This window comes from Hipposideros armiger, unplaced genomic scaffold (assembly GCF_001890085.2).
Source record: "Hipposideros armiger isolate ML-2016 unplaced genomic scaffold, ASM189008v1 scaffold_59, whole genome shotgun sequence".
In the NCBI taxonomy this organism is placed as follows: Eukaryota; Metazoa; Chordata; class Mammalia; order Chiroptera; family Hipposideridae; genus Hipposideros; species Hipposideros armiger.
The window spans coordinates 4,345,822-4,368,974 of record NW_017731409.1 but is presented as its reverse complement, the minus strand read 5'-3'; the positions used below and the strand labels follow the sequence as shown (position 1 = coordinate 4,368,974).

Genomic DNA, 23,153 nt, shown 5'->3' with positions numbered 1-23,153 from the left:
TCGCCGGCTTCTGGACGGCCGCTCACTGCGGCTGCTGGCCGCTCACGCTGGCTGCTGGCTACACACGGTAGCCCATGGCAGCCCACTGCAGCAGGGGACTGCAGCCTACGCCGTCCCTGGTGACTCTCAGCAGCCCAGCTCCAGGTTGAGCTGTTGTTCGGCATCTTAGCTGTAGAGAGCAGTGTCACTGGCCCTCATATGTGGGATCCAAACTGGGGCCCTCTGGCGTCCCAAGCCAGTTCTTAACCAATGCACCACTCGGCCAGCCCAAATTTTTATATCTTAATTGGGGTGTGTTTACGTTGGCATAAATGTTTATTAAAAGTCATTTACCTATACCCTTACAATGTGTGGATTTTATTGTATGTAAATTATACCTCACTAAAACTTGTTTTTTTCTTTTTTTAAATCAAAGCAAAGCACTTGTTTTTAATAGCTAGAAATTTATACTTCATTCCAAGGCTTTTTTCCCCCTTTAATAGTTAAGTTGATGTGCCTATGTTTCAGTGTCTTCAAAGTATATAGTTAGCTTGATTTCCCCCCACCAGAGTTTATCTCTTCCTTAATACATAGTGCTGAGGAGCCACCCAGAGGGGAGAGGTTAATTGTGCTGAGAATCCAGGAAAGCTTCACTGTGATGTCACTTCAGGTGGGTCTTAATTCCCCTGATGATTCATAAGCTTCTTGAAGGCAGGAAAAGGTGACTCATCCTCGGGTTCTCGACACTGCGCTTTGCACATCAGGCACATAGCTGCATTGGAGAATTGTTGATTTGAATGGTTTTTAGTCACACTAACTATTAAAATGTTCTGTTTGTTGTTCAGAAGTAAGATTGAAGTAGATTGTTTATGAAATGACCTTAAGTTCTAAAGAATTATTAGTAAGCCTTTAGCAAATGCCTCCCTTGTGCCAGGAGCGAAAGTTGTTGACAATTTCTTAGTGATGAAGCAAAACCCTTTCTCTTCTGAATGCCATGGTGTCAGTCAGTCTGATTGATTCCAGAGCTTACCTTCTCTGCCTGAATCACACATATCCTTAAGAACTGACATCTGCAGAGCTGAGGGCTTATTTTTGTTTGCTTATTTTGTGGTATTTTTAAGTCTTCAGAAAAATGCTATTTCAACAGTCAACTGAGCATCACAGTGTATCAGATCATTTTTATCATTAGCTTAATGTTTCTATTTTGATTGAATTTTAATTCTGATTTTATGATATAGTACTTTATTAATATTGTTGGCTATTAGATTTTTCTAATTTTTTCTTTTCATATTTTAGATGATTAAAGCTTCATTAAGTCATTTCTAAATATCCATATGCGTTTAGTCCTCTCTCTTAAACATAGTTGCAGGCCTCAGAGACTTACAGCTCTAACACCGATTCAGTTTTATTTACTATAAATAACCCTTCTAGAGGAAAGCTTGTAATTTCCAAAGTTACTTGGTATATAGCCTTCAAGCAAGAAATTTCCAGCCATTTTGCCTTTAGAGATTTTAAGTCTACTAATCATTTTCGCCAAGGATTTTGAAATATAAGAAAATTAAATTCTTGTTTTTCATATTTTAGGGTAACACCTGCCTGGAGAATGGATCTTTCCTGCTGAACTTTACAGGATGTGCAGTGTGCAGTAAGCGGGATTTTATGCTGATCACAAACAAATCTTTGAAAGAGGAAGATGGAGAAGAAATAGTTACCTATGATCGTAAGTAGACCTTTTCTTTTCATGCAAATCTGTTAGCAGATATTGGCTTTTGGTAGTTGATACGTTGTGCAAAGTATTAGGAGGCCTATTTCAATATTGTATTGCAACACATAGTTGCTAGTTAGGTTTTGTTTTGTTTTGTTTTGTTTTTTAAAGATTTTATTGGGGAATTGGGGGAGGGGAACAGACAAGTTGCTGTCCTTTTGTTCTTCAGTCTAGGTGTGGAGGACGTCGCTTCACTGGTCCATGTTGGTATTATCATTGTGCTCTTCCCGGACGAGGCAGATTGGTCGCTGGCCTCTGGACGGCAGCTCTTGGCAGCTCACACCGGCTGCAGGCCGCTCACGCTGGCTGCCAGCCACACATGGTAGCTTATGGCAACCCACTGCAGCTTCACTGCAGCCTACACCATCACCGGCGACTCATGGCAGCCCAGCTCCAGGTCGAGCTGTTGTTCACTATCTTAGCTGTAGAGGGCAGTGTCACTGGCCCCATGTGGGATCTGAACTGGGGCCCTGCTGCTCAGAGCTGGCGTCCCAAACCAGCTCTTAACCAACGCGCCACTTGACTGGCCCGCTAGTTAGGTTTTTAAGAGGAAATTACACCTCACTTATCTAGCACTTCTTGGATGTCCAACAGCTATTAAAGCATTTACGGCTGTGTGCCTCTATACTAAATGGCCCTGGATGCTATCATTTTTTTCTGCTTTCTTACTAGTTTTTTTTTTAGCTGAGCCATCCTGCCACCTTTTGGCAGCTCAGCGGCAACTCAGCTCAGGCTAGGCATCAAACCGCTGTTGCTCAGAGCTCGTACTCTTGAGTGAGCTCTTAACCAACTGAGCCACTCGGCCGGCCCTCATAGCTTTTTTTTGGTCTTCTAGCTCACTGTTAGGCTGTTGTTTCTTTTGTTATGTAAATATGCTACCTTCATATGTGGCTCTTCATCCTCAATACTGGAAAACCAAACAAATAAACTAAGTATAATAAAAAAATCAATTCTGAGGTTGGCATTAAGAATTTCTATGAGTAGATTAAGTATATGTACACTTCAGTGCCCACATATTGTGACAAGTATTTAGACTGTCCACATCCCCTTTTGGCTTGTCTCCTGGTTCTTTGGTACACCCTGAATGTATGAGGAATGAATATGCAAATAATGATATTTTGGTTTGTTTTTTTTAAAAGATTTTTTAATTGGGGAATTGAGGGGAGGGTAACAGCTTTGGGGAATCGGGGAAGGGGAACAGACAGGTAGACAAATTACTGTTTTGTTCTTCAGTCTAGTTGTGGAGGACGTCGCTTCACTGGCCCATGTTGGTATGATTATTGTGCTCTTCCCGGGTGAGGCAATCGGTTGCCGGTTGTTGGTCGGCTGCTCCCAGCGGCTCCCAGTAGCTCACACTGGCTACCAGCTGCTCACGCTGGCTGCCAGCCACTTACGGCAACCCCACTGCAGCCTGTGCCATCGCCGGCGACTCACAGCAGCCCAGCTCCAGGTCGAGCTGTTGTTCATCATCTTAGCTGTAGAGGGCGAGCGTCACTGGTCCTCAATGTGGGATCCGAACCGCAGCCCTGCTCCTCAAGCTGGTACTCCCAAGCGAGCTCTTAACCATCTGAGCCACTTGGCCAGGCCAAATAATTATATTTTACAAGAGGGGTTTGAGAGACACTAAGCCTTTACAATAGTCAGACTATCAAAAAATGTTGTAAATTAGAAGAATCTTTTCCTTTCTTTTAGATATAACTCTTTAAACTCTGTTTCGCTCCAGGTAGTAGGTCATAGTGGTTAAGAGCAAGGGCTCTGGAGCCAGAATGCCTGGGTTTGAATTCTGATTCCAACACTTCCTAACTCGTTAGTCTTCCTAGTAACTTAACCACAGTGTATGTATGTTTCCTTATCCCTAAAAAAGTGATAACAACTGTATCAACCTCTTTGAGTTTTTGAGAAGATTAAGTGAATAAACATAAAAAGTATTTAAAACAGTATCTGACACTCTGTAAACACTCAATACATCATAGTTATTATCATATTTTTTTTTTTTTAAGATTTTTATTGGGGAATTGGGGGGAGGGGAACAGACAAGTTGCTGTCGTTTTGTTCTTCAGTCTAGTTGTGGAGGACATTGCTTCACTGGCCCAAGTTGGCACCATCATTGCGCTCCTCCCGGGTGAGGCAGATCAGTCGCCGGCTTCTGGACGGCTGCTCACTGCGGCTGCTGGCCGCTCACGCTGGCTGCTGGCTACACATGGTAGCCCATGGAAACCCACTGCCACAGGGGCTGCAGCCTACCCTGACGCCTCACGGCAGCCCAGCTCCAGGTTGAGCTGTTGTTCAGCATCTTAGCTGTAGAGGGCAGTGTCACTGGCCCTCATCTGTGGGATCCGAACCGGGGCCTTCTGGCGTCCCAAGCCAGTTCTTAACCATTGCACCACTCGGCCGGCCCTATAATATTGTTTTTACTGGAGTCTTTCGTTACCATTAAATTCACTTTAATGTCTAGCATTAGTTATTTATTTATGATTGGTTATAGCAGCACAGTTTCTATCATTTCTGAGAATACAAGGTTTTACATAGTTAGACAGGTCCAGCTAGTATAAGAAACTTACTTATCTGTTAATTGGTTACCTTAGAGAGCTTTCAGAGGGAATTAATATATGCACATTAAGGCTCTGAGCTCAGGCCCTTAATTTATGTAGCATTGCTATGTGACAGATTCTGGATTTCTTATCAAGGTAGATGTTATAATAGGTTTCCTGCTGTATTAAATATGACAGTTATGGTTCTTTTAAAGTAATACTATGCTGAGAATAGAAATTTTACTGTTCTTAAGACACCTTCCAAAACTTAATCATTTAAGTCTCTCTCTGTTTCTGCAGATCTGTGTAAGAATTGTCATCACGTAGTAGCCAGGCATGAGTATACATTCAGCATCATGGATGAATTTCAGGTAAATGTATTAATATGCTATTGTGTGTGGAGGGAAGATAATAAAAGTAACGTTGAAAATCTAGATATAGTTTTCTTTTTTTATATATATATAGTTTTCATAAATGAAGTACTAGTGAATATTAAAGGAGACCAGCCTCTCTTCTACCTGTGTAAGTTGAGAGAGACACTTTAGATATGGGTGGATCTGTTCAAACCTGTCTTCCTAAGAGTCGGAAATCAGGCTGTCTGCCTTACAAATGATACCTCAATCCTGTCATTTTTGTTTATAAAAAACAGTACATTATAGCTTCTTATAAGATTACTACTGTGCCTCTTTTTTCTCTGCTAGTTATGTGAGTGCACAGTTGTTGGCTTTAAGTGTTGGCCTGCCTACTGCCACCATACTTGCTCGGCATGGAAATTGTGATGAGGGAGGTTATCTTTGTTTTCCCTGGTAGACATGCAGCGTTGAGCATCTCTGTAGTCTCAGTTGTGGGAAGACATTTTAATATTGTTTGTTAAGTAAAATGACAAAATGGATGTGCCTAGGTTGGAGGAGAGAAGCTGAACCACTATAATGGTGTAGAATAGGGATTTATTATAAGGACTAGTCCTTGCACAACTGTGAGAGCGTGTGAAGAATCTACAGGCTGAAGAATCACAGGTCTAATGGTCAGGAAACCAAGCTGGACAGTGTGGGAGAGCCAGGGACCAACTGGAAACCACGAGGACACACTTGAACCTACATCTGCCCTCACTGCCTCCATTTTCAGATTGAGTTACTAATTTAGTGTGAACTATGTGTTCATCCATAGGATATAAATATTAGGTTAGAGCTTTTAATAGGCAAAGGAATTTTTTTTAATCCTTCAAATTTGGGTAGTAGTAAAATTAGGAAAAATAAAATCTTCCATAATGGAATCTGGTAAAATAGTATAACCACTCTAACACATTCTTACTTTAACATGGAAAAAAGCACTTAGTCACTTGTCAGAATCTTGTCTAATATGTGGTTAACCTAAACATCATCTTGACCACATCTCCTCAGCATCCAAAAATTATGCCTCAAAAAAAAAATGTATATATCTATGTAACTTGGGGCAAAATTGAGATCTTAACGAATGAGTAGTGGCCAAATAGGGGATGAGCATGTCATGGATTTAAAGGAGCAGCGCTCTCCTTTCATGGAGAAAAGGTGCTTACAGCTACTTTCCAGAAGCCCCCCGAGAGCTACTTACAGAGTCCTGAACTTGAGATTGCTATGTATGCCAGAATTGAGCCCTTGTATGTTACCGCCATGAGACCAGAAGTCTAGCTGATTTTCCTTTATGACTGAACACAGCCATGTTTCCAAGCTGCCCTCTGGGGTAGGAGGAAGGTAAAGGAAGATGGCGTGTCTTCACAATTCCTAGGTGGTGTGAAATTCTCTTAAAAAAAACTCTCGAACTTGATTCTCTAACTCTTCTCTCTCCCAGCATTCACTTTCCCCACCCATATTCTATCTTCTGCCATCAGATTATTATTTTTTTTAATGGTGCTTTAATGGCCTTACCGAAGCTCACCTTTAGCTGTAGTATAATATCCAAGCTTCTCATTCCAAGGCTCTCGCTGGGCTGGCCCCACTTCCTTTTCTCTTATTTCCCATCGCTCCTTATCTACACCACACGCACCATGGACTTGAGACTTTCTCCTCTCATAGAGGGAGATTTTTATTCCCTTCTCTCTAATGCTTACCCCTACCGCATTTCCTCAGGAACCTCATATGCTCCTTCTAGCACCTTCTAGCACTGTTTAAATCCATGGGATTTAAAACAATTTATATGAAATATACTTAGTTCTTCTTTGTTTGTTAAAAATAAATTAAAATCTTTTCATTTCACTTATTACCTCTTTGGTTCATCCTCTAATCTCTTTGCTTCCCTTTGCTTCCTTATTTGAATAGGTCTTTACCCTATCTCCCTTATTTCCCTGTGCGCCTCTTAACCATCTACAGACTGGGTTTCATCTGCACTTGCCTAAAACTATCCTCTCATAGGTTTCCTCTAATGTAGCCAAATCCTTTGCCTCAGTTCTTATTTCTCTTAACATCTCTTCTGGTTCCAGTTTTGTTAACCACTGTTGTCTTTGTGAAGCATTTCTTCCCTTGAGGTCTATAGTACTAGACTTTTTTTTTTTTAATCATTTCAACTGCACCTTTGCTTTCCCCCTGGTTTCCTTTCTTATTTTCCTTAGCTGATTTTCCTCTGAGCTTTGGTCCCTAGTCTGGAACCTTCTCTGTACTCCCCTAGATAGTGAGCACATGCTCACTCAGTCTCAGTTGAAACCTATTAGATACCTTTCAGATGTCCTTCTCTAAGCCTGACACTCTACCTGCCCTCTTTTCTTCCTTTGTTTCTCCTGCTTATTTTTGGCTCCACTGCCACACCTTGTGTCAAGGACCATATCCACTCAAACCTAACTTACTGCAGCAGCCTGCAAACTACCGTATTTCCCCATGTATAAGACACACCCTTTATCGAAAAATTTGGGGTCTAAAAACTGGGTGCATCTTACACAGTGGTTGTAGATGGTTGTCAAGTCATTTAAGAAGTGTGACATTTCAAATGCCATAGATGGAACTGAGGACGGGGCAATATATGAAGACAGTGATTCGTCATCAGACACAGATGAGGACAAGCTAATGGTTGGGAGTTTGACAGTGATGAGGAGTTGTATGAATTTTATGATGAATAAAACTTGAGTTCAATAACTTTATGTAATACATTTTTTTTTTCAAATTTCGGGCCCCAAAATTAAGGTGTATCTTATACATGGGAGCATCTTATACATGGGGAAATACGGTAGTTCTACACAGGGCCCTCAACTACGCTTCCCTTCAATAACCCATCCTGTTACTTCTCTGCTACTCCATATGAGACATGCTTGCTCTTTTCCACATTGCTGTCCGTATTCATGCTTCCCCTGGACTCCTCCCTTTCTCTGCCTTCAAACCAACCAAGTCCTACCTCTTTGAAGCTGAACTTAAATTCTGTCTCCCTCTTGGTCTTGATAGTTCAGCCCATATTGCTTTGTCCCTTTTCTGAGCTCTTCTTATACCTACAGCGGGCCCTGACTCCTGCGAATAGCCACTTGGGAACTTCCGTCTCAGCCTGATGCCCACGAGAGTGCTGCATTCTCAGCCGCTATGACTGAGTTCCCTCATCCTTACCCTATTCCAGCCCCCATTTCACTCCAGTAGTAGTTCAGGTTTCAAGGTGGGATTCCTACCATTGGTAATGTTTTGTTTTCAATGTCTTATAGGAAATTTAAACATAATCAAAAATAGGCAGAATAGTGTATTAACCTCTACTACCCAGCTTCAATTTGCTTTATTTACCTCACCATTCCCACATCTCTCGACAGGATTATTTTGAAACAAATCCCAAACATAACACTATTTCTGTAAATATTTCAGTATCTCTAAAAAATAAGGCTTCTGTTTTTAAAACAGCCACAATCCCGTTATTAAACAAAGTAGGATTTTCAGATGGCAGTGCTCTTGAGGGGAAGTAGAGACAGAGGTGCAGAACTTCAATGAAAAATACGTTAGAAACGATTACAGCATCCTTTAGTTTTTATATCACCCTAAAAGCTATTAAAAGTACTATCTGTTTGCCTCAGGAAATAAAAAGGGAGCTGTGAGGCTGTTTCCTGTTCCTCTGTGGACCAGGGAAGGAGAAGACTTGGGGTCAGAATTAACAGATAGTGATAGAGGAAAAGGGCCATGGGGCTTTCAGAATTAAAAAAAAGACCTGGTTTTACCCAAAGGTGATGCCCCCACTCTACCTTTTCTTCTAAATCTGTGCCCTCAGGCTTTGCCCAGGTGGAGCCTTTGACGGTCTCCAAGAATGTCTGGGGGCAGTTCTTATTCTCCCAAATTTACCCAAATTGGTAAAAGATGTCCTAATCCCACCACATTCCTGGCAGCGCAGGGAGATATGTTCCTGGTGTCCTAAGGTAGAATTCTAGACATTTTTTCCCACAGAAGCACTGCTCTATATGGTTAGATCCTATAGTACTTGTATAATGTAAATTTAAGACTCCCTGGATTTCCCTGGGAACCGAACTGTTGAGTACCAGATTACTAATGTGGGAAGCTGCTTTTGCATTCCAAACAGTTGACCTACAATGAAATTTGGATTCCAGACAGCCTATAAATAAATTAAAGATTACAGGTGTAATCAGTCTTACTGATTTAATAATCTTTCCAGATTATACCACATACTAGGTTTTTTTCTTTCTCCCAAGTTAGATTGGAAATTTTTCAAGGTCAGACCTTATCCTTGCCTTCTCTCATGTCTACCAGTGCACCTAGCACATTGCAGAGCATTTAGGCATTGCAAAAACTTGTCAATGGGTATATTGATTGGTCGAAAACTCAGATACTTGTCTCGCTTCACGCATTTCCCCATTATTACTTTTCTTTTCTTCATTTTCAGAGAGAGGTTGACATCCTACTAGTGATGTCTGGTGGATGAAAGCAGAAGTGTTTGAGAGCAGTAAAAGACCTTGGAGAGAGGAAATTTTTGCTTTATTTTTAATTCATGAGAACTGTATTTGTTTGCAGAGCTCTAGGCTCTATTTATTTCTACTTTGTGTAGAGTAGATTTTAAAATTAAGTGTTGTCTTCAAGAAACAATCTTTCCACCACCACAACTAAGCTCCCCTGCTGAACTCACTAGAAGGAGCTGGAAGGGCAGTTGCCTGGTTCTGAGTCTGTACTGCAGTCATTGTTTATCTCTGTGATCCTCTCGGTAGTGACTGTCCAGACCTATGAAACACAAACTGCCTTGACTGGTCATTTTCGAGGCAGCTAACAATCTGTCAGGTGTGGAAATACTAATAGATTTAACATAGATGTTTGTTTTCCTAAATAAGATAAAAGGTTCTTAAGTGAAAGGTCTAAAAAAAATGTTTCTGTAGTTTATGACCATATTAAATATTCCAGGAAGGGGTAGCTATAAAAATAGGATTTTGCCCTAAGGATTTTTACTTAAAACAGAATCCCTTCTGTCATCAGTCTGGACATTAGTTAAGCCCAAGAAACGTAAAACTCCTTAAATAGATAAAATTCCAGACAACTATTAATCTAAATAAGAGGCATGCATAACATACTAATGGATTTAACATAATTGTTTATTTTCCTGGGGTAGATAAAAATAGCTTTTCTGGGTTAGGAATTTTCTCCTTTTTTTGTTGTTTTAAAAATCACTCCTGTTGCATATTAGTGCTAAATACCCTAAAAAGGAACAGCTCTAAGAATAGGAATTTGTTCTTAGGAGCCCACACTCAGATTGCTCCATTACTTTAATCAGCAGCATTAACTAAGTCCAATATGTGTGTTTTTTAAGTCCAAGAAATGGCCATGCATTTCCAAGATGATATTTTGTATACATAGTAAATAGAGCATCAGCATGTATTCAGTTTATATAAACAAAAGGCTCTGGGATAGACAGAACAAACCTAAGACATTGCTTACAGGTATTGAAGAAATTGGTCTAATGTACAGAAAGAATACCCATGATAATGTGGAGAACAGCTTTACCTGAGTAAGTTAGGAAGCACCTTTCTTCCTATTCCTCAAGGTAATCGTGCACTTTATCTTGTTCTAGGAGTATACCATGCTGTGTCTGTTATGCGGCAAAGCTGAAGATACTATCAGCATTCTCCCTGATGACCCCCGACAAATGGCTCTGTTATTATAACGATTTTTCTGCAGTTCTGCTGTCACTATGTTGTGTTGGTTCATAATACAGCAAGCCTAAGGGTGTGTCTTACTTAGTTTATAGTGAAAATTATTTGCATTTTTCTCTGCTTAGATTTACTTATGCTTTGGGGGAAAAAAGTAATTTGGGGGATTACTATTTTCGAGAGCTGAGGTCTTCTGCTCAAGTTCCCAGTTCACATCAGTGTGAAGCATCTTTGTTAGTAATTATATGGCTAAAAAAGAATGAGAATGAGAGCACACCTAGTGCCCAGATCTTGGTTCCAATAAAAGGAAGCAGGGCTCCTTGGATACATGATTGATTCTGGGAATGGGGCAGTAAATATACAAGATGAGCTTGGAGCATCTTGTGCCACACACACACAAAAAAAAAACCAGAAAGAAAGTGCTCAAAAAAACAAAAATAAAGCACAATGGTTGGATATGTGAAAGGGACAGAAGAACCAACTGAAGGAATTTCCAGTGACCAAAGCTAGAATAATTTGAACAAAAAATTAAGATGCATTGGAATAGAACCCAAACTTGAAAATAAATATTCATGAGTCCATACTGATAGAAATAAATGATTGAATAAATAAATACACAAATTGGAGAGAATAGACAAATCTCCCATACAAAAGAGTTTCAAATAACGTATGTAGCTACTTCCCACCCCATAAGTGTGGGTTGTGCATGGCAGCGTCTTCCAGAGTATAGCATGGAAAGGGAAGAAAAGTAACTTGACAGTGAAAAAAACCTGAGAAACACTAGCCAGGTGATGGAGATTACCATCATCGATTATAAGCCATGTTGATAGCATGCGCCCTTAATGTGACGTGGTGAGAAGTGCACTTCACCTTTGTAATCTTCCTCCTCAAAACCCATAACCCCAGTCTCATCATAAGAAAGATATCAGACAAATCCCAACAGAGGGACATTTAGCAAAATACCTGACCAGTGTTCCTTAAAACTGTCCAGTCATCAGGGACAAGGAAACCTGATAAACCCTCACGGCACAGCCAAAAAGAGCCTAAGGAGACATAACGAGTAAATGTAACGTGGTGTGCTGAATGGGACCTTGCACCAGAAAAAGGACATGTGGTGAAATCTAGGGAAATCTGAATAAAGTGTGGACGTCAGTTAATATAAACAAACAGGATGGTTTCAGTCGCCCCAAAGGGTTCTTAGAACATCTCACCTTGCGCAGTCGAGAGAACACTGGCTTGGATGTTGTAAACTCTGGCATTCAGGCCTGTCTGCCATTTGGTAGCCTTGTAACCATTAAGCAGAGCATGACTCTGCACTTTTATTGTTCCCTTTTTATAACATTGGGCTAATAAGAATTGATATTATACTTCCTTTAATATTGTTAGAAGATCCAAATGAATAATGAGTGTAAAATGCTTTGGAAGGCATATAAAGTACTAGATATAATGGGATGGTTTTAGTTAGCTCATCTCATTCTGAGATGAAATTTTAAAGGGTCAGGCATTAGAAACAAAATTGTTTCCCCTTCAGATCTAAGAGACTTGGGCATTCTGAACTAAGGCTTTGCTTATAAGAAAAAAAATGAGCAAAATGTTCATTGTTGATACCGGGGAAAAGCTTTGTTGTATAACAGGAATAGTATAATAATAATAGCTGAGGTTTATTGAGTACTTACTACATGCTGAGGTCTTTTTAAGCACTTATTTAATCCTCATTAGCCGCTCCATGAGGTAGATACTATTGTTATCCCAATTTTAGAGCCAAAAACCCTAAAGCACAAAGCAGCTCAGTGGCTTCCTCAAGGTCACACAGCTAGTACAGTGACTCCCTCTCAACACTAGAGTTCAGTGCCATGAAGTCTAAGGGGTCTGGCAAGGTTAGGAAGCGGTGGAGAATATCACTGACCGCACTCTGAGAAATCTAGATGTGTCGGACCAAGATTTATTCTTTGGGAAAGTTAAATCAGCTGCTCCTTAGAAATCAGTTGTTTTATTCCTGGAAAATGTTTTCCACTTTCTGCAAATCTATATCTGACCCACTGAGGAAATCATTTGGTGAAATGAATCCAAAAAGCAGAGAAAATGCTTCATTACTTTAAATAGCAGCACTAAGCCTGTTACAGCCTCTGAATTGTCCCTTCTTGCAATTTGAACGCTTCCAACTTAGTCATTTGGAGCTCAAGAGTACAGTTTTATATGCCCCTACTGATATCCTCATCTATTGCAGACTGTATAATTATCTGTTTTGGACTATATACGACAAAACTTTAAAACAAGATCCTATCCATATATTTCATTATTATTTAAACAACATTGTGCTGTGTTTTGTGATTCTTTTTCATCTTCTAGAATTCTTCTCTGGATCTAATAAAATAAAGACCTTCGAACACATTTCTACTGAGTCTGTATTTTTCTTTTCAAATAAACAGGAACCAGGCAAAAGCATCAGCCTTTTTTACCTTCCCACCCTAAGATACAAGAAAGAAAAGACTTCACTTATAGCCGTAATTGGGAACGTGAGTTTGTCCTGGCCTCTCATTCTTTCTCTACTTGCTCCGTGAGGTACAGATCTGGGGTCTGCCTAGGCAGGCTCTTGGAGTTCAAAGCTCAGCATCTTGGTGGTTGTGTTGTTTTAGTTAACTCTTGTGTTTCTCAATGGTCCTGGGATCTCCCAATACTAATTAATTGACATATGATATAGTCTGGGCACAACCAGATATATAGTTTGTTACTTGTAAGCTATCACTAAGAAGTATATGTTCACTGTTCTTTATTTCAGTGTATCAAGAATCTTTTGTTTCAGTCTTTTGTGAGCAAGTCTAAGTTATTTGCCTGAATTTGAGGCTCTCAATTTTAAAATGTATGTTTCTTCACTGTGCACATCTCTACGCATATTGTGAGATACTCTAGGTTGGAAAGAGAGGAAATCAACAAAATCTGGGTCTAAAATTAGCTTTGTCACCTGCTCATGGTGGGATCCTAGGCAAGTCACTTATTCTATCTGTTCTTTGGTTTCTTTTATGGAAAAATAGACATAATTATGCCTCCTTCACAGTTTTTAAATCAAATAATGTACTGTAAGTGAAAGGTTTTTACATTGTGTGGTGCTGTGTACAGGCAGCTATAAGTGGTCTGAATGAAGGAACTCTGAGACAGAGGCACTGTTGCATCATGGTTAAGAACAGGAGCTTTGGAGTGAGGCTGACTGGGATTAACTCTCATCTCTGCTACACTATAGCCCATTGTCCTTGGCAGGTGTCTTGCTCAATTACCTTCTCTTTAAATAGAGATAAAAATTCCTCACAGGGTCAATATGAGGATTAGCTAACCTAATATACAGAGGGTACCAAAAAAATGTATACACATTTTAAGAAAGGGAAACTATTAAAATTGTAATACTCAATATATACCGATAACAGAAGATGAATACAAGCCATGTATATACATTTTTTGGGCACTTCTGGTATATACTTAGTGCAATGTATGAGTACGAGTATAGTAAATGGTAGTTTGGATGATGGTTGTGATGGTGATTATAAGAAATCACCAGATGTGAAATCACCAATTAGAGTTTGGCTGTTTCTTTGAACTAAGGACAAAGCTGTAGGAACATAGTGATGAAAATAATCATCAGTTTTAGTCTATGTATCATCTTGGTCCCCTAAAATAACTTACTCCAAGCTATGTTTTTTGTAAGAGCTCTCAGAAAAATGATTCTCTCTGTCCCTCTAATTCCAGCAGCATTACCTCAGCACTTCTGGGAAAGCTTATGAGACTTCTCCCTATTCCCCGAGTGCCCCTAGGGAAATTTGATTAGAAGACTTTGTTGATCTAGGAAAGTGGGTGATTATATTAAGCTTTGCTTTGTCTGTGTATGACCATAAGCTGATACTTCTGACGATGTAAAGAATGACAGACAAAATGAGGAATTAAGGAAACAATTTCTCATTTGTCTTCATTTTCACAACAGTACAACTAAAGATTTAGTAATAAGAGTGTCCTTGTAAAAACAAGTTCCTCCAATCCTGCCTTCCCTGTTCCCTCCTGAGCTAAACTGCTCAGGTCCAGCATTTTCTCTGCACAAATGAAGAGCCCACTTCCTAGCATTATGGTCCTTTCTGAGTCTCTCTGCAAAATCACTTATACTGTAATTCCCATTCCTTTGGGATCTCTAAATAATTCTTTGAACTTGAGCCTCATGGGAAAGACCCACAGATTGTACTGGTATATCAGGCCCCAAATTGCCTGTGGCATAATGCCAACATCCAGGATAGCTGGTTCTGTTATTGGATGTAACTACAGGCTATAGCGCTATCAAGATGCCGAACACGTCCAACTAGCATCCAATATGAATTCTGTATTTCATTTCTTCAGGGACGCAATTTGTCTCTAGTTATTGCTCTAAAATCAGTGCTCGCTCCTGCCCCCAGAAACCCATATCTTAACTGTTGGCTTTAAGAGCGGGAATCTTGAAAGGCTTGAGTTTTCAAGAGTCAAGTTAAGGGCAGCCTTAATTTAGCAGAAGGCCCTGCAGAAGGATGCCAGGGGATTCCCACTATACCACTCAGGTTACCCTTTTGAAATAAAGCACCGCTGATGACATAGCTTTAGTTGAAGGTCAGACCGTGGGGATCCTTAACCTGTATGTCACATTTGCTTCTCAGATGACGCAACTGCTTAGAAAACACAGCAACATCATAGGAAGAGCATTTTCCTCTCAGCATGAAGGCTCTCAAGCAGTGTGTTCAATTTGGAGAACTGTCTGTTCAGGGCTTCAATACAGAGAGGTAAAATATTCCATCTAGTGGTCAAAGAAGAAAAGGGGAGCTGAGAAGATTCCAGGAAGCGGTGTGTGGGGCAAAGTGATAGCACAGTGGCCTTTCAGTGGGTGTCTTTCCCTGAACACGATAGGACCTGGCCTTGGTGGTGGTGATGTTTTTTGAGTATGCCTGTACTAGATGAGGAATCTGGGGCACCGTCCTTACAAAGCCGTTCAACAGAACTCTGTTGTCCCAGAGAACAGCTCTCCTGTTGGCAGGTTATGAACAACCTGACTGTGAAGGGAGGCCTTCTCCCATCCCCACCCTTAGGGAAGAAGAAATGAAACCAATCATTCATTAAACTTGTTTGTCTTGTGGCTGAATTTGTGAACATGTGAGTTTGAGAAAGACAAAGGTGGAATGTGAACTTTAAAGGGAGAGTCAGTCTAGCAAAGGATCAGAAACGAATGTTACTCAAGATGATCAGGAAATGGACAAAGCGCTCTTTATGTACCAGTAACTGCCTTCTTCACACCCTTGATGTTAGTAAAAGTTGACCAAATTGACTTTCCAGGAAATTCTCAAGTTGCAGGTAATAATGTGATTGACCTGGCACCCACAGTGATGGTGACGTCTTTCTGACTGGAATCTTCTAACTAACTTCCTCATACTCTCAACAAAAAGGTCCATTGTCCCTCCTCTTCACCTCTCGTTATCAGCTCCTTTTCCACAGTTCTGGAGAAGAGTCATAGAGCAATAATACAATTCACATTTCCTGCAATTCTACCTGCCACCGCAGACCTTGACCAGGGCCTGCCTACCAGACGGTAGTTAGGGTGTCCCCTTGATCAGAGCCTCCCTCTCCCAAGGCTGTGTGTGCTACCGGCTCCTCTGCCCCACCTGCAGTTTGGTATCATTCCTCTATCCTGTCAAGGAAGAAGACACAGAGAGCTTGGCCATTTGCACACCTGCCCTTTATTGGACTCAGCCAGCAGGCTGGCTCAGGGCCCTTCACACATCTCAGACACCGCCCATACAGGTTTAGGAAGGTACCATCATTCTGTGAAGGCCCAGAGCCCACCCAAGTCTTGGAGGCCCCAGTTGAATCCCCAACTGGAAGGTTGAGGGAGAAAAAGGAAACAGGCAGATCGGAAAAGCAAGGCTCTTCAATGAAGGGGACTGATCTCAAGGGAAGGCTCAGGTCCAGTCGTGTCTGCTGAGGGCACACTGAATCCTAAGGAAAGATACTCAGGGGCTGGATAGGGTAGATCTGTGTGCTGAGCAGCTCGTGTCTATATGGCAACTTTCAGGAGGCGCTTGATGTCAGGCTCAATGTTGACGGTAGGGAAGGTGCGGCTGTAGCGTCGGAAGGGCTCCCCCTCCGGCCCAACAAGGAACTTCTCAAAGTTCCAGGCCACATCTGAGCGGCGCACCGGGCTCCAAATGACGAACTTGGGATCGGTCATGAGAGAAAATGGGTCGTCATAAGGGTAGGGGAGCTTGTCCTTCAGGTAGGCGAAGACGGGATGCTCGTTCTGACCGTTCACCTCACACTTTTGGATAAGGGTAAAGGTGGGCTGGAATCCACCCCCAGGGCGGACATACTTGAGACTGTTCAGGATCTCCTCATTCTGACAGTTCTCCTGGGGGAGGAAAAAGACAAAGAGCATGGAAAAGGGAGGGGGGAAATGAAGGGTCCACAACATGCACATCTTTCACCTTCCATACTCCCGTCCCAGGATCATCCTTTTCTTTTCTTTTTTAAATTAAAGTTAATTGGGGTGGCAATTGTTAGTAAAGTTACATAGGTTTCAGATGTACAATTCTGTAATACATCATCTATGCATCACATTGTCTGTTCACCACCCAGAGTCAGTTCTCCTTCCATCACCATATATTTGGGGTCGTTCTTTTCTATGTATCTTTTACTTTTTTCTCCTCAGTTCCTCTTCTTCCCTTCTTCATTTGCTTTGCCCTACTATTGACTTGGAGCCTTCCCTCTCACAGCTATTGATGTTTTACTAGGCCATGTCTAAAAGTTCTTGCAGTTCCTTGCTTGGCTGTTCTTATACTGAAAGATTTAGCATTTTTGAGTTGTTTCTCTCTCCAATCCACCCTGAGCAGTTCTTAGGGTATCTGTCTGAAGCTTCAAGGAACCTTAAGTTCAGGGCAGTAGAAGGGGAAAGGAGGCTCAGGTCATACTCCTTCTGCTTATACAAACACACACACAAGCACGCGCACACATGCATGCACACGCGCACACACACACACACACACACACACACACACACACACACAGCCACCACCTTCCCTTTTCCTCTGCCCTGTTTTTGCCTCTGTTGCTTCTAATTACATGTGAGAGTTGAGGCCTTTGCTCTCCCTTACTTAGCTCCTCAAACTAAGGGTGAAATGGAGGCCTAGAGGAATGGAATTTATAGCTTCTTGCTTTCGTCTTGCCTTGTCCTAGATCTGAAGTGCTAGTAAGAGGAAGCTCTGATGAAGGAAGACCCCATCCAAGGAAATTTAGTTTTCAGGTGCCACAAAGGCAAAGTAAGTTAGAGTCATCAATGGATGTATTCTGAATGTAATTACTTAGTGACTAACAGGGATGAATTAAATAGGATAGAGGGTTTAGGGTTCTGGAATAGGCCAGGGGAAGGGGAAGTTAAGGAAATTAAGTGCTTGAGGGCTAAAGGTTGTAAATGTGTAATTATCATTCCTTTCACTTCTAGATTGCCATCCCAAGACTCCTATACCTCACACTCACTCACTGTACTCAGCTATGAATGCTTTAGCTCTGAACGTGTGACCTGTCTTTCCCTCCCCGCTGCCATCACTGTTCTGTCCCCACTCAGCATTCACCACCCCTGACATCCCCAAAAGGCCCATGGAAACCCTCATTTTCCACCTGACCCCCCAAATGTAAGAGTCAGATATTGCCCTCTGGGAGAAAGTTCCTGTCTCTGACCTACTAGAGCCAATTAGTACAGTCAGTTCTAGTCCTTCATGATATCTTGAGCCCAGAGTTGATCTCTATTAGACTTCTTATCTCTTAATGCAAATGGCTAGCTGGCTACTGGTAGGTTATGGACTCCGTCCAGCAACTAGCTAGCCTGAAGTGATGATGTAAGGCTGGAGGCATCTGTGGGTCCAGAAAGAGGTTTTGCCCTTTCTATCTCTCCTGCTTTGGCGAAGTCTAAAACCAGACTGAGAAGGAGGGACAGTGAGGGCAGCAATTGTTTGGGCTCAGGTTTGTCACAGCAGATGACACGTCAGTCTTCCTGCATATATCTCTGCTTATCTCTTCGTTGCCTTCATGCCATTGTGCATTGAAGTAAGTGGATTATAATTAGAGGGTTTATTTAAGGATATTCTGCCTGCTTATGCTGTTAATAAGTGAAAAGAGAACAATCCCTGAAAGATTACTCGAGGCACATGGGCTGAAACTCTAACAATATGACCCATTAATCAGAGACAGAGGTGCATGTGATGCTCAGAGGAGACACACACACACACTGCACACCCTTAGCCTGCCCCCAAATCACTCTCCACTTGGCCGATTTCAAACAAACAAACACCTTCAATCTAAATTAAAAAGTTGCTTGCATTTGCATATTACTTTATGTTTTTCAAGTTACTTTTGCATATCTTATCCTTGGAACCTCACAATAATCCTATGAGATAAGTGGTACTATCCCCAACTTATAGATGAGGAAACTAACAGAAAATTTGAGTGACTCTTCCTGGGGCACAGAGCCATTAAATAGCAGAACCAAGTCTGGCTAGAACTAAGGTCTCCTGAGTCAGTTCAATTCTAGTTTAATTATTGATCTTCTATTTCCTCCTCTCACTCATTCAGCAAATATTTAACGAGTGTCTTTCATACCCTAGGCACTGATGACACAATGGAGAGAAAAACAGACCTGGTACCAGCCCTCATGGAGGATAGTGGGAAGACAATCAACAATAAAAATCCACACCCTCAGTCTTTAATCACAGACAGTTAGAATCAAATATACTTCCCCTTGGTAATCACATGTACCCGAGACCTAGATTAACAAAACATACCCCACAATTCCAGACACTCCAACACTCATAGTCGTTCTCCCCTCCCCTTAGCTTACTAGACAGCCCAACTCCTTGGGTACAATACAAGGGACCCCCTCACCTGATGTCCAAATTGGTTGCAGGGGAAGCCGAGAACCACCAGGCGCCTGGGATAGCGGCATTGCAGCTCGTTGAGCTGGGTGAAGTCCCGGGTTGTTGTGCCTCAGAGTGAGGCCACATTCTCAATCAGCACTGCCCTGCCTCGGAATGTACCAAAATCTACTTTCTCCCCATCCAGGGTGATAGCAGTAAGGTCGTAGAAGGACTTGGCAATGTAAGCCATGATGAAAGTGCCAGGTGAGGCTGGTGGAGTGGCGTGAGCCCACTTAAGGATCTATTCAAGGGGTGGAGAGGGAGGAGGAGCCTGGAAGGGCAGGAAGGGTCCCACAATGGGGCTTTGAGCATCCCCAGGATGACTTAGCAAAAATAATCCCCACCTGCAAGTGCTGTTTGAACAAGGAGGTTGCTCCTCCTATTTACAGACTGAACAAAGCCACCTCCCTGCTCCACCCTGCTGGCAACTGGGAAGGGCCCATTTGATATCTATGAGCCGACATGAATAATTCACCTTTTGCAGGAAACCAGAGCCCCAGAGGTCGCCAGGGAGGAAAAAAAGGGAGGGAGGGATGCAGGATTGACTCCTACCTGCCCCAGCAAGTTGTTTTCACTTGGCACAGACATTTATTGAGTGCCTGCTGAGTGCCAAGCTCTGAATTGTGCGGTGGAGAGGTCAGGGTCTGCTGAGATCTGAAAGATGAGGAAGAGAATTGGGGCACGTGTCCTTTTGACTCAGACTGCAACTGAAATATACATATTACTGTTGATAGTTTTCTTTGACTGTTGTTTTCTGCAAAATCAAAGGGACCCTTCGGAGAACAGTGTGTGATTTGGCTAAAATAATGACTTTCAGTGCCTCTTGCTTGCACCAGGCTGAGGAGATGAAGTTGTGTTTGTCTCGCAAAGTCCTTTGGTGAGTGATGTACTTGTGCTGGAGAGCACACCTGCCCTTGCTCCTGCACTGCACCGTCTCTTCTTCTATGTCAAACGAATGCAAAAAGCATCTGGAGGCTTTGCTGGAAATAAATGATAGAGATTTATTCTAGACTCTTGGAGTTTGCAAATTAGGAACATAGCTGTGGATGATATACTTATTTGCAGTTCCACTAAGGAACTTTCAGATGTCAATACCATCCAGGTTCTTAACTTCCTGGGCTCTAGAGGGTATAAAGTCTCCAAGAAAAGGTTCCAGGTTTCCTCACAGAAAGTAAATACCTTGGGTACAGTTTAACTCTCAGAAAGAGGCTCTAACTACTAAGAGAAAGGAGGCCATTTTCCAGCTTGGCCCTCCTCAGATGCAAACACAGCTTAGAACCTTCTTAGGTGTGGGATTCTGTAGGCTACAGATCCATAGGTTCAGTGTCATGGCCAAGCCGCTACATGAGGCCCGAGCTGAGTCAGACACCAAACCATTAGACTGGAACTTAAAACAACAAAACGCCTTGGAAGATATTAAGCAATCTTTAACATCTGCCCCAGCCCTAAGCATACCTGACCTCAGCACACCTTTCATACTTTCACTGTAGAGAAGCAGGGAGCGGCATTAGGGATACTGACGCAGCCACTTGGACGAGATCTCTGGCCAGTTGCTTACTTCCCCAACAGCTGGATTCTGTAGCCAAGGGGTGGCCAGAATGCTTAAGGGCAGTGGCTGCCACAGCCCACCTTGTGGAAGAAGCCACCAAGGTAACCCTGGGAATGCCACCAGAGGTGAGGACTCCCCACCAGGTGCAAGGAGTCCTGGAGACTCAAGGCCATGATTGGCTCCTGGGAGGCCACCTTACCAAGTATCAGGCACTCCTACTAGACTCTCCAGAAATCACCCTTAAGACATACCGAACTCTTAACCTGGATACCCTGGTGCCTCTAGGCCTTTGTTGCTATAATACTACTGTTAATATTTGGACCATGTCTCTTGAAGCTCCTTGTCGAGTTTGTATCTTCTAGGATCCAGCAGTTTCATCTCCAGGTGGTCATCCACCAAGGATGCCAACTCCTCTTTCCTGAGGATAGCAAAGCATGCCAGCAGCCTCTCCATCAAGCGGCCCAGTCTTCTAACTCCCTCACGACTAAGCCTTCTACCACTCCCTAGATCCTCCGTACCCCGCCCTGCTGCATAGAATAGCAAGAAACTCTGGTGCCCACAGGTTGGAACAACGCCCCTGTTCAGCAGGAAGCATTTTTAGAGGAGGGACCTTCGTCCCAAAATCCCCTGTAAGATTACAAGGGTCCAGGTTTCTTGAGGAGGGGATCTTACCATAGGCAGAAAGAATAGGGCTGTGGGGAGAGAGGCGGGAGGAAGGTAGGAGGAAATATGGGAAAACGAAGGAGGGAGGAGATGAGATCATTCTTAAGAAAAGGTGCGGCTACCAGACTGGCCAGAACTAGATATGGGTGGCTGAGAGCCAGGACGCCATCTTGCCCCTCAAGGTGAACTTTAGCTAACTATAATGGGTTCTAATATTATTAGCATTACAGGCAGGCAAAATCTCCAGTCCCTGTGTTCGCCATGACAGTTCCAAGAAAGGCCAAATAAGGACAAGAGAATTCTATTTCCCGATGGGAAGGAGTGGTCAGTGAGGACCCACCTAAGAATGCCTAGAACGTCACCCCTAAATGTTGAATATTTTGCACCCTCATTTTGAAAATAATAAATTCCTAGGCTTCTTTTTTCTTTGGGGCAGTTGCTCTTCTCCTGGCCTGCCCACTCCCACTATTTTGGGAGTGTACTGTCCTCTTTTCTTCTAATAAATCCACTGCTTGCTTGGCTTATTCAGTGCATCCTTAAAATCTTTCCTGTGATGATACCAAGAAGCCATTTTTAGGCAACACAGCTAGGCAAAAAAACAGAGGGATTCCAAAGAAGAAAGTAAGCTAGAAGTTCTTATAGTAAAAAGTACATTCTTGAGAATTATTAGTCATGCATTTTTAGCCCTAGGATTGGTCCAGAACGGTTATCAGTCAGATGTCAGGCAGTCAGAATGATGGGTGTCAGGTGGTCCAGAAGATGGGTGCCAAAGGTCTGGTCACATCCTGATGGTCTGGATAATGGTAATCAGGTGGATGTATATGTAGGTCCTTCAGGGGATAACTACAGGATTACCTGGAAGTCCAGATGTATATCCAGGCATTGATGCAGGACTGCAGAGTTCAAAAAAGTTTACATTCCCAGACTAGTCAGGATGCAATCAGTTATGGCCAGGGTAACATAGAGGAGCAGTCACAGAGCAGATGGATAAACTCTGAAGGGATGAGTGACACTTACCTCTTCTCAGACAAAGGCTCAGTCTCAAAGACTTAGTAGAGGGGTTGCACTGGTCATTCCCCACAGAAGGAAGCATGAAGGGAGTCGAAGCTGCTATGGTTCTAGACCCAGCTGGGCTACCCATGATGTTTTCAACTACAGCCATGCAGTGTATTGTAAGACATCTGGGACCTGCTAAGGGCTATCATGGGACCACACCCTTGGAAGGCTACAGAAACTTGAAAGACCTAATGCTTCACTTCATTCTCCCAAGCACCCACCAACTCAACAAATCACTTTTTTTTTTTTTTTAATGCTTGGATTTCTCCATCAGTAAAACTTGGCAGTTAGGCTTTACCTGGCTTTGGGATTTTAGAGTGAAATTTCAGTAACAATGCAAATGTTTACTAGAGACTGTTTTCACAGTCACATGCTCATTGGGAACTGTCTCCTGGAACAAATAAGCAAGGCTGGCAGCAGCTGGGCTTGAGAATCTGATCTGTTGAGACGATGGAGAATTACTCACCAGGGAGTGAGTGCCTAGTTTTTCTGTCTTTTGTAGCCTGTCCCATGGCTGTATATAGCACATGGGAACCCAAGTCTCAACTGTCTGCTCCCTAAAAACAAG

At 42.4% G+C, this 23,153-nt stretch overlaps 2 protein-coding genes across 3 annotated transcripts in view; one reads left to right on the top strand and one right to left on the bottom strand.

Annotated features, from left to right (window-relative positions):
- The window catches only part of CHURC1 (churchill domain containing 1), a 19,465-nt gene extending 6,717 nt beyond the window's left edge, over positions 1 to 12,748 (top strand). The window contains exons 2-5 of one of the 2 annotated variants that reach the window (XM_019641332.1): positions 574 to 649; positions 1,564 to 1,699; positions 4,576 to 4,646; positions 10,279 to 12,748. In XM_019641332.1, coding sequence (XP_019496877.1) covers positions 574 to 649; positions 1,564 to 1,699; positions 4,576 to 4,646; positions 10,279 to 10,371 — 376 coding nt within the window. In that variant the 3' untranslated portion in view covers positions 10,372 to 12,748. The remainder of the gene's footprint in view (positions 1 to 573; positions 650 to 1,563; positions 1,700 to 4,575; positions 4,647 to 10,278) is intronic. The other variant, XM_019641334.1, reaches the window with a different exon arrangement.
- A 3,324-nt stretch (positions 12,749 to 16,072) lies between these two features.
- GPX2 (glutathione peroxidase 2) lies at positions 16,073 to 19,884 on the bottom strand. The gene is made up of 3 exons (XM_019641331.1): positions 19,870 to 19,884; positions 19,286 to 19,588; positions 16,073 to 16,760 (listed from the first exon to the last, which is right to left on the bottom strand). Exons 2-3 carry the CDS (start codon positions 19,505 to 19,507, stop codon positions 16,410 to 16,412), a joined length of 573 nt encoding a protein of 190 aa, XP_019496876.1. The 5' UTR covers positions 19,508 to 19,588; positions 19,870 to 19,884; the 3' UTR covers positions 16,073 to 16,409.
- Positions 19,885 to 23,153: the final 3,269 nt, after the last annotated feature.